This window comes from Salvelinus namaycush, chromosome 32 (genome assembly GCF_016432855.1).
Source record: "Salvelinus namaycush isolate Seneca chromosome 32, SaNama_1.0, whole genome shotgun sequence".
Taxonomy (NCBI): domain Eukaryota; kingdom Metazoa; phylum Chordata; class Actinopteri; order Salmoniformes; family Salmonidae; genus Salvelinus; species Salvelinus namaycush.
This window is the reverse complement of record NC_052338.1, coordinates 32682898-32699564: the sequence shown is the minus strand read 5'-3', so window position 1 is coordinate 32699564 and position 16667 is coordinate 32682898. Positions and strand designations below refer to the sequence as shown.

Here is a 16667-nt window from a genome sequence, read left to right as displayed (position 1 = left end):
GATCAAAGATAGAGAAGGGGGGGCAGAGAGAGAGGGATAACGAGACAGAAGGAGAAATACAGAGTGAGGATGAGAGAGAGGATGAAGGGGGAGAGAGAGAGAGAGAGAGAGAGAGAGGGGGGGGGGGCTGAATACAGAGAGAGAAGGAGAAGATATTCTAAGGGAGGGAGAACAGAGGGAGAACAGAGAAGAAAAAAAACTGCAGCATAAAGGCAGAGAGAGGCAGAATCGTGTCAGAGAGAGAGACAGCCCGTAGAGACAGCGAGCCAATAGAGAGAGACAGCGAGCCAATAGAGAGATAGAGAGAGACAGCGAGCCAATAGAGAGAGACAGAGAGCCAAGAGAGAGAGACAGAGAGCCAAGAGAGAGAGAGAGAGAGAGCCAATAGAGAGAGAGAGAGAGAGCCAATAGAGAGAGACAGAGAGCCAGCCAATAGAGAGAGACAGAGAGCCAGCCAATAGAGAGAGACAGAGAGCCAGCCAATAGAGAGAGACAGAGAGCCAGCCAATAGAGAGAGACAGAGAGCCAGCCAATAGAGAGAGACAGAGAGCCAGCCAATAGAGAGAGACAGAGAGCCAGCCAATAGAGAGAGACAGAGAGCCAGCCAATAGAGAGAGACAGACAGCCAAGAGAGAGAGACAGACAGCCAAGAGAGAGAGACAGACAGCCAAGAGAGAGAGACAGACAGCCAAGAGAGAGAGACAGACAGCCAATAGAGAGAGACAGACAGCCAATAGAGAGAGACAGACAGCCAATAGAGAGACTGTGTGAGCGAGAGGAGAAAGAGAAGCAGACAAGACAGAAAGGGGAGATGTGATGTCATAATTTCTAAATCAATGCTCAATGATGTCAAGGACAAGACAGCTCTCTCTCTTTCTCTCCCTCCAGTAGCCAGGCCTGAGGCTGGACTGAGGACTATAAGCCCAATCACCCAGTCCACAACCCAAATGTCACCCTATTCCCTATATAGTGCACTCCTTTCGACCAGGGTCCATAGAGCTCCATTTTTTCAAATGCAACCACCCCTCTCTCTCTCTCTGTCCACATGTGAGTGAGCACTGATACTGGTGCTGGGTCACAAAGCAGCAGTCCAGCTCTGCTCGAGTCCATATGACAAGAGCATAAGATAAGATCTGACAGAAAACTGTCCGGAGATGTTACTGGAAGGAGATGTTACTGGACATCCCCTTGGTCGTTACAGGGAGAAAACCCAGCCACTTTCTAGCTATCTATCTTCTACACTGACAACTAGCCCCCTGGGCCTTATAGCTGAGTCACTGACACAACTTAAGAGGACTTAAGATGCTTAAGCTGTGGAAACTATCTGTCTGCCTCGTAAGATGAATTGCAATGTGATGGGTTCTGCTACGGTTCTGCTACTGTTGGATGTGAAAATCATTCAAACTGCTCCGAAGCCTTGAGAAACATTCTAGGGACCAGACGTGAAGGGAGGGAGATAGGGGAGTCATTCAGGTCAAAAGTAGTGCACTATAGTAGGATGCCATTTAGGCCACAAACAGGTCAATACCACATTTACAATCTGGGCCAAACACTTTGGCAGTAGCAATCAAGGTACATTGTGGGGCTGCGTGAGCGTCAACAGCATGTCCCCCATCCTCTCGGATGAAGGGCCATTTAAAGCACCCACAAGTCTGCAGCTGTTGAGCTAATGTTGAGCTGTGTGTGTGTGTGTGTGTGTGTGTGTGTGTGTGTGTGTGTGTGTGCTCTGAAACAGAGAGATAGATGGGGCAGAGAGAGGGATAACGAGACAGAGAGAAGCTGAATACAGAGTGAGAGAGTGAGAGACAGAGAGTGAGAGAGACCAGAGGGAGAACAGAAGGAGTGTGAGAGAAAGACAGTAAGTGGTTATAAGTGTGATCTTTGTTTAACATGCAGCTCCACTTCATTTTGGGTCCCTCCTGAGAGATCAGGGATGTCTCCCAAATGGCAGCCTATTCCCTATGTTGTGCACTACTTTTGACCAGGGCCCATGGGGCTCTCATAGGGCTGCTGGTCAAAAGTAGTGCACTACATAGGGAATAGGGTTCCATTTGGGACTCATCCTAGAGCAGCAACACACATTCTGGGTCATGATTGGCAGCTGGAGGGGTTTGGTCTAATTGGAGAACAAGCCAATCGTGTGGGTCTGTCTGGCACCTCGATTGCAGCAGTTATTCAGTCAGTCATAGTCAATAGAGCTTAGGCCTACTCAGCTTGATGGGGAGTCACTTGTTCATCTTCACTGATTCATCCTCTGTCATTCATTCACTGACTCACAGTAGCTACTCACCCATTCATTCACTGACTCACAGTAGCTACTCACCCATTCCATCACTGACTCACAGTAGCTACTCACCCATTCATTCACTGACTCACAGTAGCTACTCACCCATTCATTCACTGACTCACAGTAGCTACTCACCCATTCAATCACTGACTCACAGTAGCTACTCACCCATTCCATCACTGACTCACAGTAGCTACTCACCCATTCCATCACTGACTCACAGTAGCTACTCACCCATTCCATCACTGACTCACAGTAGCTACTCACCCATTCCATCACTGACTCACAGTAGCTACTCACCCATTCATTCACTTACTTGTCCACATAAGGTATATGCTTCCCATATCCATTACTCTCACCGCAATCATAATGTTGGAGGCATGGTAAATGTTTATCTCCTGTATAGATGGAGGCGGGGCTAAATGTATATCTCCTAAAATATAACACATCACAGGAGGGAAACCAGTAACAACAAAACTGTCTCCTTTCTGTTCTTTTCTGTAAAGACATGATTCCGTCATAAAGGCTAAACCTGGAACTGAACTCCAGAGCAATAGAATGCGTCGCAAATGATACCCTATTCCCTTTATAGTGCACTGCTTCCAACAGGGCCCATAGGCCTCTGGTCAAAAGTAGTGCACTACATAGGGAATAGGGTGCCAGTTGGAACGCAGCATAGTCTCATCATGCACTCACCTGTCAATGAAATCCAATCAACTCTACCCAAACGAGCCGGTCCTTGTCAACGGTATTATATTTCTTATCTCCTTAAACCTTTAATCTGGAGAAGCCAATTTACAAATTATTTGCTCACCAAACACAGTTACCATTGAAATAAATGTGAATGATTTCCATTATAAATCTCATGAAGAAGTCACTCTACGGTCAATCAGGTGAATGAAAAAGTTGTAAATATATTGAATATGAATACTTTGAAAGGTCACTGTCTGTGCAGAGAGAAAATGGCTTGAGCAAGAGGCAGATAAAGAGAAAGAGAGGGAGACAGGAGAGACAGAATATAATAGTAATTCACAATATTAACATAATTTATATTCATAACTTATTTTCCAAAGTATGCTTTGGCAATATGTACAGTACCAGTCAAGAGTTTAGACACTTACTCATTCAATGTTTTTTCTGTATTTTTACTATTTTCTACATTGTAGAATAATGCTGAAGACATCAAAACTATGAAATAATACATATGGAATCATGTAGTAACCAAAAAATGTGTTAAACAAATCAAAAAGTATTTTATATTTGAGATTCTTCAAAGTAGCCACCCTTTGCCTTGATGATAGCTTTGCACACTCTTGTCATTCTCTCCACTAGCTTTACCTAGAATGCTTTTCCAACAGTCTTGAAGGAGTTCCCACATATGCTGAGCACTTGTTGGCTGCTTTTCCTTCACTCTGCGGTCTAACTCATCCCAAACCATCTCAATTGGGTTAAGGTCGGGTGATTGTGGAGGCCAGGTCATCTGATGCAGCACTCCATCACTCTCCTTCTTGGTCAAATAGCCCTTACACGGCCTGGAGGTGTGTTGGGTCATTGTCCTGTTGAAAAACAATTATAGTCCCACTGAGCGTAAACCAGATGGGATGGCATATCGCTGCAGAATGCTGTGGTATCCATGCTGGTTAAGTGTGCCTTGAATTCTAAATAAATCACTGACAGTGTCACCAGCAAAGCACCCCCACACCATCACACCTCCTCCTCCATGCTTCACGGTGGGAACCACACATGCAGAGATCTGTTCACCTACTCTGTGTCTCACAAAGACACAGAGGTTGGAACCAAACATCTCAAATTTTGACTCATCAGACCAAAGGATAGATCTCCACCAGTCTAATGTCCATTGCTCGTGTTTCTTGGCCCAATCAAGTCTCTTCTTGTTATTGGTGTCCTTTAGAAGTGGTTTCTTTGCAGCAATTCAACCATGAAGACCTGATTCACGCAGTCTCCTCTGAACAGTTGATGTTGAGATGTGTCTGTTACTTGAACTCTGTGAAGCATTTATTTGGGCTGCAATTTCTGAGGCTGGCAACTCTAATGAACTTATCCTCTGCAGTAGAGGTAACCCTGGGTCTTCCTTTCCTGTGGCGGTCCTCATGAGAGCCAGTTTCATCATAGCCGTTTCTGTTTTTTGCGACTACAGCTGGTTGAAGCTGGTTGAGAGAATGCCAAGAGTGTGCAAAGCTGCCATCAAAGCAAAGGGTGGCTACTTTGAAGAATCTCAAATATAAAATATATTTTGATTTGTTTAACACTTTTTTGGTTACTACATGATTCCATGTGTCATTTCATAGTTTTAATTTCTTCACTATTATTCTACAATGTAGAAAATAGGACAAATAAAGAAATTCCCTGGAATGAGTAGCTGTTACGTCATGCCAATAAAGCAATTTCAATTAAATTGAGAGAGAGAACGAAAAGAGCGAGAACGAGAAAAGAGAGCGAGAAAAGAGATCGAGAGCGAGAAAATTGAGCGAAAAGAGCGAGAGTGCGAAGAGCAATAAGAGCGAGAGTGCGAAGAGCAATAAGAGCGAGAGTGCGAAGAGCAATAAGAGCGAGAGTGCGAAAAGAGCGAGAGTGCGAAAAGAGCGAGAGTGCGAAAAGAGCGAGAGTGCGAAAAGAGCGAGAGTGCGAAAAGAGCGAGAGTGCGAAAAGAGCGAGAGTGCGAAAAGCGATAAGAGCGAAAAAAGAGCGAGAAAACAGCGAAAACAGCGAAAAGCGAGAAAAGACAGCGAGAGCGAGAAAAGACAGCGAGAGCGAGAAAAGACAGCGAGAGCGAGAAAAGACAGCGAGAGCGAGAAAAGACAGCAAGAGTCAGTCTGGAACTCTTAGTCCACATCTCAAATGGCACCCTATTCCATATGGTCCACTGTCAAAAGTAGTACACTATATAGGGAATAGGTTGCCAATTTTTGGTCAAAAGTAGTGCACTATATAGGGGATAGGGTGCCATTTGGGACGTAGTCCTAGTGTCAGTCAGGAAGTCCATTTACCTACCAGCAGCCAGGAAACTAAGGCAGTGTGTGTGCGTTTGTGTGAGTGAGTACTACACCCAGACAGGGGAAGGCGAGAGAACACTATTAGACTGATGATAGAAGTAGTAGCTCTTACTAGAGACTCCACATTCTCACTGAAGGACGCCACATTCTCACTAGAGACGCCACATTCTCACTAGAGACGCCACATTCTCACTAGAGACGCCACATTCTCGCTAGAGACTCCACATTCTCACTAGAGACGCCACATTCTCACTGAAGGACGCCACATTCTCACTGAAGGACGCCACATTCTCACTAGAGACGCCACATTCTCGCTAGAGACGCCACATTCTCGCTAGAGACGCCACATTCTCGCTAGAGACGCCACATTCTCGCTAGAGACTCCACATTCTCGCTAGAGACTCCACATTCTCGCTAGAGACTCCACATTCTCGCTAGAGACTCCACATTCTCACTGAAGGACGCCACATTCTCACTAGCGACTCCACATTCTCGCTAGAGACGCCACATTCTCGCTAGAGACGCCACATTCTCGCTAGAGACGCCACATTCTCGCTAGAGACGCCACATTCTCGCTAGAGACGCCACATTCTCGCTAGAGACGCCACATTCTCGCTAGAGACGCCACATTCTCACTGAAGGACTCCACATTCTCACTAGAGACGCCACATTCTCACTAGAGACGCCACATTCTCACTAGAGACTCCACATTCTCACTGGAGACTCCACATTCTCACTGAAGGACTCCACATTCTCACTAGAGACGCCACATTCTCACTAGAGACGCCACATTCTCACTAGAGACGCCACATTCTCACTAGAGACGCCACATTCTCACTAGAGACGCCACATTCTCACTAGAGACTCCACATTCTCGCTAGAGACTCCACATTCTCGCTAGAGACTCCACATTCTCACTAGAGACGCCACATTCTCGCTAGAGACGCCACATTCTCGCTAGAGACGCCACATTCTCGCTAGAGACGCCACATTCTCGCTAGAGACGCCACATTCTCACTGAAGGACTCCACATTCTCACTAGAGACGCCACATTCTCACTAGAGACGCCACATTCTCACTAGAGACTCCACATTCTCACTAGAGACTCCACATTCTCACTGGAGACTCCACATTCTCACTGAAGGACTCCACATTCTCACTAGAGACGCCACATTCTCACTAGAGACGCCACATTCTCACTAGACGCCACATTCTCACTAGAGACGCCACATTCTCACTAGAGACGCCACATTCTCACTAGAGACGCCACATTCTCACTAGAGACGCCACATTCTCACTAGAGACGCCACATTCTCACTAGAGACGCCACATTCTCACTAGAGACGCCACATTCTCACTAGAGACTCCACATTCTCACTAGAGACTCCACATTCTCACTAGAGACTCCACATTCTCACTGAAGGACGCCACATTCTCACTAGAGACGCCACATTCTCACTAGAGACGCCACATTCTCACTAGAGACTCCACATTCTCACTAGAGACGCCACATTCTCACTAGAGACGCCACATTCTCACTAGAGACGCCACATTCTCACTAGAGACTCCACATTCTCACTGAAGGACGCCACATTCTCACTAGAGACGCCACATTCTCACTAGAGACGCCACATTCTCACTAGAGACTCCACATTCTCACTAGAGACTCCACATTCTCACTAGAGACTCCACATTCTCACTGAAGGACGCCACATTCTCACTAGAGACGCCACATTCTCACTAGAGACGCCACATTCTCACTAGAGACGCCACATTCTCACTAGAGACTCCACATTCTCACTAGAGACTCCACATTCTCACTAGAGACTCCACATTCTCACTGAAGGACGCCACATTCTCACTAGAGACGCCACATTCTCACTAGAGACGCCACATTCTCACTAGAGACGCCACATTCTCACTAGAGACGCCACATTCTCACTAGAGACGCCACATTCTCACTGAAGGACGCCACATTCTCACTAGAGACGCCACATTCTCACTAGAGACTCCACATTCTCACTAGAGACTCCACATTCTCACTGAAGGACGCCACATTCTCACTAGAGACGCCGCATTCTCACTAGAGACGCCGCATTCTCACTAGAGACGCCGCATTCTCACTAGACGCCACATTCTCACTAGACGCCACATTCTCACTAGAGACGCCACATTCTCACTGAAGGACTCCACATTCTCACTGAAGGACTCCACATTCTCACTGAAGGACTCCACATTCTCACTAGAGACGCCGCATTCTCACTAGAGACTCCGCATTCTCACTAGAGACTCCGCATTCTCACTAGAGACTCCGCATTCTCACTAGAGACTCCGCATTCTCACTAGAGACGCCGCATTCTCACTAGAGACGCCGCATTCTCACTAGAGACGCCGCATTCTCACTAGAGACGCCGCATTCTCACTAGAGACGCCGCATTCTCACTAGAGACGCCACATTCTCACTAGAGACGCCACATTCTCACTGAAGGACGCCACATTCTCACTGAAGGACGCCACATTCTCACTAGAGACGCCACACTCTCACTAGAGACGCCACATTCTCACTAGAGACTCCACATTCTCACTAGAGACTCCACATTCTCACTGAAGGACGCCACATTCTCACTAGAGACTCCGCATTCTCACTAGAGACGCCGCATTCTCACTGAAGGACGCCACATTCTCACTGAAGGACGCCACATTCTCACTGAAGGACGCCACATTCTCACTAGAGACGCCACATTCTCACTAGAGACTCCACATTCTCACTAGAGACTCCACATTCTCACTGAAGGACGCCACATTCTCACTAGAGACGCCGCATTCTCACTAGAGACGCCGCATTCTCACTAGAGACGCCGCATTCTCACTAGAGACGCCGCATTCTCACTAGACGCCACATTCTCACTAGAGACGCCACATTCTCACTGAAGACGCCACATTCTCACTAGAGACGCCACATTCTCACTGGAGACGCCACATTCTCACTGAAGGACTCCACATTCTCACTAGAGACGCCGCATTCTCACTAGAGACGCCGCATTCTCACTAGACACGCCGCATTCTCACTAGAGACTCCGCATTCTCACTAGAGACTCCGCATTCTCACTAAAGACGCCGCATTCTCACTAGAGACGCCACATTCTCACTAGAGACGCCACATTCTCACTAGAGACGCCACATTCTCACTAGAGACTCCACATTCTCACTTAAGGACGCCGCATTCTCACTAGAGACGCCGCATTCTCACTAGAGACGCCGCATTCTCACTAGAGACGCCGCATTCTCACTAGAGACGCCGCATTCTCACTAGAGACGCCGCATTCTCACTAGAGACGCCACATTCTCACTAGAGACGCCACATTCTCACTGAAGGACGCCGCATTCTCACTGAAGGACGCCGCATTCTCACTGAAGGACGCCGCATTCTCACTGAAGGACGCCGCATTCTCGCTAGAGACGCCGCATTCTCGCTAGAGACGCCGCATTCTCGCTAGAGACGCCGCATTCTCGCTAGAGACGCCGCATTCTCGCTAGAGACGCCGCATTCTCGCTAGAGACGCCGCATTCTCGCTAGAGACGCCGCATTCTCGCTAGAGACGCCGCATTCTCGCTAGAGACGCCGCATTCTCGCTAGAGACGCCGCATTCTCGCTAGAGACGCCGCATTCTCACTAGAGACGCCGCATTCTCACTAGAGACGCCGCATTCTCACTAGAGACGCCGCATTCTCACTAGAGACGCCGCATTCTCACTAGAGACGCCACATTCTCACTAGAGACTCCACATTCTCACTGAAGGACGCCGCATTCTCACTAGAGACGCCGCATTCTCACTAGAGACGCCGCATTCTCACTAGAGACGCCGCATTCTCACTAGAGACGCCGCATTCTCACTGAAGGACGCCGCATTCTCACTGAAGGACGCCGCATTCTCACTAGAGCCTCCGCATTCTCACTAGAGCCTCCGCATTCTCACTAGAGCCTCCGCATTCTCACTAGAGCCTCCGCATTCTCACTAGAGCCTCCGCATTCTCACTAGAGCCTCCGCATTCTCACTAGAGACTCCGCATTCTCACTAGAGACTCCGCATTCTCACTAGAGACGCCGCATTCTCACTAGAGACGCCGCATTCTCACTAGAGACGCCGCATTCTCACTAGAGACGCCGCATTCTCACTGAAGGACTCCACATTCTCACTGAAGGACTCCACATTCTCACTAGAGACGCCGCATTCTCACTAGAGACGCCGCATTCTCACTAGAGACGCCGCATTCTCACTAGAGACGCCGCATTCTCACTAGAGACGCCGCATTCTCACTGAAGGACGCCGCATTCTCACTGAAGGACGCCGCATTCTCACTAGAGACGCCGCATTCTCACTAGAGACGCCGCATTCTCACTAGAGACGCCGCATTCTCACTGAAGGACGCCGCATTCTCACTGAAGGACGCCGCATTCTCACTAGAGCCTCCGCATTCTCACTAGAGCCTCCGCATTCTCACTAGAGCCTCCGCATTCTCACTAGAGCCTCCGCATTCTCACTAGAGCCTCCGCATTCTCACTAGAGCCTCCGCATTCTCACTAGAGCCTCCGCATTCTCACTAGAGCCTCCGCATTCTCACTAGAGACGCCGCATTCTCACTAGAGACGCCGCATTCTCACTAGAGACGCCGCATTCTCACTAGAGACGCCGCATTCTCACTAGAGACGCCGCATTCTCACTGAAGGACTCCACATTCTCACTGAAGGACGCCACATTCTCACTAGAGACGCCACATTCTCACTAGAGACGCCACATTCTCACTAGAGATGCCACATTCTCACTAGAGACGCCACATTCTCACTAGAGATGCCACATTCTCACTAGAGATGCCACATTCTCACTAGAGACGCCACATTCTCACTGAAGGACTCCACATTCTCACTAGAGACGCCACATTCTCGCTAGAGACGCCACATTCTCGCTAGAGACGCCACATTCTCGCTAGAGACGCCACATTCTCGCTAGAGACGCCACATTCTCGCTAGAGACGCCACATTCTCGCTAGAGACGCCACATTCTCGCTAGAGACGCCACATTCTCGCTAGAGACGCCACATTCTCGCTAGAGACGCCACATTCTCGCTAGAGACGCCACATTCTCGCTAGAGACGCCACATTCTCGCTAGAGACGCCACATTCTCGCTAGAGACGCCACATTCTCGCTAGAGACGCCACATTCTCACTAGAGACGCCACATTCTCACTGAAGGACTCCACATTCTCACTAGAGACTCCACATTCTCACTAGAGACGCCACATTCTCACTAGAGACGCCACATTCTCACTAGAGACGCCACATTCTCACTGAAGGACGCCACATTCTCACTAGAGACGCCACATTCTCACTAGAGACGCCACATTCTCACTGAAGGACTCCACATTCTCACTAGAGACGCCACATTCTCACTAGAGACGCCACATTCTCACTGAAGGACGCCACATTCTCACTAGAGACGCCACATTCTCACTAGAGACTCCACATTCTCACTAGAGACACCGCATTCTCACTAGAGACACCGCATTCTCACTAGAGACACCGCATTCTCACTAGAGACGCCGCATTCTCACTGAAGGACGCCACATTCTCACTAGAGACGCCACATTCTCACTAGAGACGCCACATTCTCACTAGAGACGCCACATTCTCACTAGAGACTCCACATTCTCACTAGAGACGCCACATTCTCACTAGAGACTCCACATTCTTACTGGAGGATCCAGGGTATTTAATGACCTGCATCTTCCACAGCCCTGCAAGACAGTTCATATTATAGGGGTAAGAGCCAAGTCATTCAGGGTGTACAGACGGCTTGGAGCTCTCTGCTGCCAAGATTGTGTAGACGATGTACTAAAAGTCATCTGGCCTTTCAGGTTGGGGTGTGATGTGTAACCTGTGTGTGTACTAGTAATCCTATATATATATATATATATATATATCTCATGTCTTCCTGTGTCTGTGTGATCAGATCCTAATATCAACAAACAGACACAGTGATGAACCTCCCCATGCTATCATTAGTGCCCTAATTAAGAGAGTTCATCATCTCGCCGGGGGATTGCTATAACGCTGATAAATAAACAGCTGACTTTGCCACGGTAACGCCAATTAACCATGTTTACACAAGCAGGCTTCACACACACACTGTGTCCTAAATGGTACCCTATTCCCTTTGTAGTGCACTACTTTTGACCAGGGCCCCATAGTAACAAACACATTATCATAGAAAGAGGCTAGGAGGACCCTGTTGATTTGATGCTAACACAATGCATCTGCAAGACAATATCCACGGTGTTTAACACCGCCTTACAGACCGACGTTCCCTACTGTCCAAACATACATATACAAACCAATGAATCTGGAGAAAAACAAATCTACAGACACATAACGCTGAGAAAAACACAGCAGTTTTACAGAGACACAATGTTCTGGGTATCTGTCAAAACCAAGGGCCAATCAATGACGTTAACTCCCAGGGTTGAAAACCAGCAGTATGTCGTCGAGGGTGGGAATTCAATAGTAACGAACGGATGAAAGCATAGAGTACAACGCAGCCAGTGTTACCGGTGTTTCATAAACTAATCTAACAGTTTAATGTAATAGCCACAATCGACCACCGACATATGAAGCCCACAGGGGGACACATACAAGTCATGATGGGCCTGTCACAGCGGAGAGAAAAAAACACCACTTTAAGAGGCCATGGGAATGTTTTGCTGCTGTAGATCAAAGCAATGAGGCAAGATAATGCCAAGAACCGGTCTCAGTGGTCACAGCAATACTGAAAGTCAAACAGCTGGGGAGACCAGAGGCACACATATCCACGGCTATGGGGGTCACAACAGATAAACACAGCGAGCATGTCTTTCTACGTTCTACCGGTGGTGTCTGTCGTCACAGCAATACAATAGACCCCTTTTGACAGTTAAAATCCATAGGGACCATAACAAGCCAATACAAGCACAAATGCATTTCATCATGTTGAAGAAGGTTGAAACGATGACAATATAAGGCAGATAGACAGGGGAACATAACGTTTTGGAGCAATGCAACACTGTGATGAGAGAGAACTGAAATGTCCAAACTTACCGCTGCACTCTTCAGACTCTGGAATGACAGCTGGCGAGGATGATGATCTCAAAGAGAGGTTTGATTGGTCGATTGATATCCAGCCTGCGTGCTGACGCTTTTTTTTTGGCGTGTGAAAGTGTGTGTTGTTTGAAAGTGTGTTGGCGTGTGTGAGGATCAATGAGGTAAGGATGCGTATGCGTGTGCACGCGCTAGCGAGCGGCCACCACAACCGATACACGTTACCTTAAATATTCAATCGGACCCTAATCTAAACGAGTAGGCTACTGAGAGGCTATTGCTAAAATACAAACTGTAAATGGCGTTGCTGTCAAATGCTGTGCTTAGCCTATAATTGTCTATAAAAATGAATTAAAAAGACACATGTAGCCTATTCAACTAGGCTTTATCAAATATACCTTTAAATAAATCAAAGCTGTAGATTGCCGAATGTTTATTAGATAGCCTAACCTACAGTTGTGCCATAAAGTCCATATTGCTTGGTTTTAAATAATTGACAACAGGTCGATTCGAATGCAAAAATGGATCACCAGTCCATGAAAGTAAAAAACGCAAATATACAATCATTACCAAGCTTAGGTAAGATTACTGTAGCCTATAGTTCGCTATAGGAATCATACTCACAAATAGATGCCCGTTCAATTGCCATGTTTCCATCGAATACGACTCGTAGGGAGAAAATAAACAGCAAATGTAGACAGCAGTCTGTGCAAAAGTGTGTTTCGTGCAAACAAATGTTCCCCAAACCCTAAAACAAAGACTGCAATACGGCTATGCTGTGATCCGAATTACAACAACTCGCTGTATTTCTGACCAGTGTAAAATGTTGACTCGGGAAACGCGCGATAGCCTACACACAGAGACGCGCGCACACACACACACACACACACACACACACACACATGAGCGACGTTGCACTGTGCACTTCCCTGCTCTCTCCTTCCCTTCTCGTCCCTCTTGTCGCTCTCAACAATGTCCCTCACTCACCCGCGACGTCACTGGGCGAGACGCAACGTTAACTCTCCCTTCCTTATCTGCAGTAGAGTTCAGTGTACCCCTACAGCCCCACTACTTGACGATGGGCCCGGTAGTCGCTGGAAATAGAGCTGGTGGGAGAAATTAGAGCTCTCATTGGCTGACAGAAAGACATATGGGGTTTACACATTCTAGATAAATAGTGCAGACCACCCCACTATGCCGAGTTCATGGCTAACAGCAATTGGCCAATCAACTCCTTCTTCTGTCTCATCCTCCTCTCCCCCCCCCCCCCCCCCCCCCCTGTCGACTGTCAGTTTGATGTATGTAGTCATTCTATGAGCATAATAAACTTATTCTGCAGCTGGCAGGTTGGGGCTTGCTGGGCTGGCTGGCTGGCTGGGCTGGCAGGTTGGGGCTGGCTGGGCTGGCAGGTTGGGGCTGGCTGGGCTGGCTGGGCTGGCAGGTTGGGGCTGGCTGGGCTGGCTGGGCTGGCAGGTTGGGGCTGGCTGGGCTGGCAGGTTGGGGCTGGCTGGGCTGGCAGGTTGGGGCTGGCAGGTTGGGGCTGGCTGGGCTGGCTGGGCTGGCAGGTTGGGGCTGGCTGGGCTGGCAGGTTGGGGCTGGCTGGGCTGGCAGGTTGGGGCTGGCTGGGCTGGCTGGGCTGGCAGGTTGGGGCTGGCAGGTTGGGCTGGCTGGGCTGGCTGGGCTGGCAGGTTGGGGCTGGCTGGGCTGGCTGGGCTGGCAGGTTGGGGCTGGCTGGGCTGGCTGGGCTGGCAGGTTGGGGCTGGCTGGGCTGGCTGGGCTGGCAGGTTGGGGCTGGCTGGGCAGGCAGGTTGGGGCTGGCTGGGCTGGCAGGGCTGGCTGCAGCTTCAACCCACTTCCCCAAATGGCACACTATTCCCTATGTGGTGCACTACTTTTGACCAGAGCGGCTTTGGACAAAAGTAGTGCACTACATAGGGAAAAGTGTGCCATTTTGGGCGCAACCAGGGTGATTGTATTACTGAGGAGGACAGGGATCGGCGGCTCTGGACCCCCATTGTCATTGCAGGGATGATCAGGTTTATCATTCATTATTTCTTCAGTTTGGATACCAAAGCCAGTTAATAAAAGGACCCCTGTCTTGCTGGCTCTGTTCTGGTAAGGGAGGCTGAGTACGCTGGGTAGAGAGGGGAAGATGGGTAGACAGGGTACGCTGGGTAGAGAGGGGAGGCTGGGTAGGCAGGGTATGCTGGGAAAGTAGGGGAGAATGGGGAGACAAGGTAGGCAGGCTATAATGCATAGGTAGTGGAGGCTGGGTAGGTAGGGTATGCTGAGGGGAAGGCTGGGGAGGTATGGGAGGCTGGGAAGGTATGGTAGGTGGGGTAGGCTAGGGAGGTATGGTAGGTGGGGTAGGTTGGTAGGGTAGGCTGGGGAGGTATGGTAAGTGGGGTAGGCTGGGGAGGTATGGTAGGTGGGGTAGGAATGGTAGGTTGGGGTAGACTGGGGAGTTATGGTAGGTAGGGTAGGTGGGGTAGGTAGGGTAGGTGGGGTAGGCTGGGGAGGTATGGTAGGTATGGTAGGGTAGGTGGGGTAGGCTGGGGAGGTATGGTAGGTATGGTAGGGTAGGTGGGGTAGGCTGGGGAGGTATGGTAGGTAGGGTGGGCTGGGGAGATATGATAGGTAGGGTAGATGGGGTAGGCTGGAGAGGTGTGGTAGGTAGGGTAGGTAGGTAGGTAGGTAGGTAGGTAGGTAGGTAGGTAGGTAGGTAGGTAGGTAGGTAGGTAGGTAGGTAGGTAGGTAGGTAGGTAGGTAGGTAGGTAGGTAGGTAGGTTGGTAGGTAGGTAGGTAGGGTAGGCCGGGGAGGTATGGTAGGTAGGGTAGGCAGGATAGATAGGGTAGGGTAGGCCGGGGAGGTATGGTAGGTAGGGTAGAAAGGATAGATAGGGTAGGGTAGCCAGGGGAGGTATGGTAGGTAGGGTAGGCAGGATAGATAGGGTAGGGTAGGCAGTGGAGGTATGATAGGTAGGGTAGGCAGGGTAGGGTAGGGTAGGCAGAGGATGCTGGCAGAAAGAGTGAGAGAGGGATGAGTCACACCACACAACACAGGAGGCAGGTGGAAATGGATCTGCCATTTTCAAAGATCTAACACAACTGAGTCACAGAAAATAGCAGTTTTTCTCTGTTTGCTCTGCTGCATGAATTGCACATGACATATTGAACACGTGCCATCGTTCACACAATGGTAGTGTTTATCTTAGAAGTGGAAAGGACTGTTTTAGAATGTGGTGCTGAAAGGACAGTTCTAGAATGTGGTGCTGAAAGGACAGTTCTAGAATGTGGTGCTGAAAGGACAGTTCTTGCTTGTGATGCTGAAAGGACAGTTCTAGAATGTGGTGCTGAAAGGACAGTTCTAGAATGTGGTGCTGAAAGGACAGTTCTTGCTTGTGGTGCTGAAAGGACAGTTCTTGCTTGTGGTGCTGAAAGGACAGTTCTAGAATGTGGTGCTGAAAGGACAGTTCTAGAATGTGGTGCTGAAAGGACAGTTCTAGAATGTGGTGCTGAAAGGACAGTTCTAGAATGTGGTGCTGAAAGGACAGTTCTAGAATGTAGTGCTGAAAGGACAGTTCTAGAATGTAGTGCTTAACGGCCAGTTCTAGAATGAAAGGACAGTTCCAGAATGTGTCGCGGACCACACCCCCTCGAACCATGCCACAAATCAGGTGAGACTTTCCCAAAAGCATCCATTGCCAGTTTTTCCTTTAGACAGTCCCTAGAAGCTGTATATTCCCCCAGAGGACCAGCAGACAGAGCTGTATGAGATATTGTCCCCAGTCAGTCACCTCAGTACATCTAGCCTTAGTCTGCAGAATGATCTCCTGGTTTATCATGCGTGGGCGAAGGAGAGGATATGTGTAAATCTATCCATTCATCCCTCCCTCCGTCTCCCATTGTCGGTCCCACAAGGACCTGTATCACACCACTCTTACAAACAGACATGCACGGATGAATTCCCCCTTTCTCTCTCTCGCTCTCTGTCTCTCTCTCACACACACTTTTCTCAGAAATGAAACAAAAATCCCTACTGTACCATGGAGAATTTAAACAGCTGGTAAAATGAAATAAGAAAAGACTAAAAGATTGAGTCCCAAATGGCATGCTGCGTCCCCATCGGGCTCTGGTCAAAAGTAGCACACTTTGTAGGGAATAGGTTGCCATATTTGGGACTCATCCTCAGGCTCATGAACATCCCAGACGTGTTCACCAAACAGCAGCTGCGATC

The 16667-nt window shown here is 48.8% G+C and overlaps 1 protein-coding gene across 1 annotated transcript in view; it reads right to left on the bottom strand.

Annotated features, from left to right (window-relative positions):
- LOC120027098 (gamma-aminobutyric acid type B receptor subunit 1-like) overlaps positions 1-8125 on the bottom strand; it is a 44175-nt gene extending 36050 nt beyond the window's left edge. The window contains exons 1-3 of the mRNA XM_038971937.1: positions 8112-8125; positions 7928-8029; positions 7482-7543 (exon numbers count right to left, since the gene is read on the bottom strand). Coding sequence (XP_038827865.1) covers positions 7482-7543; positions 7928-8029; positions 8112-8125 — 178 coding nt within the window. The remainder of the gene's footprint in view (positions 1-7481; positions 7544-7927; positions 8030-8111) is intronic.
- Between the last annotated feature and the right edge of the window lie 8542 nt (positions 8126-16667).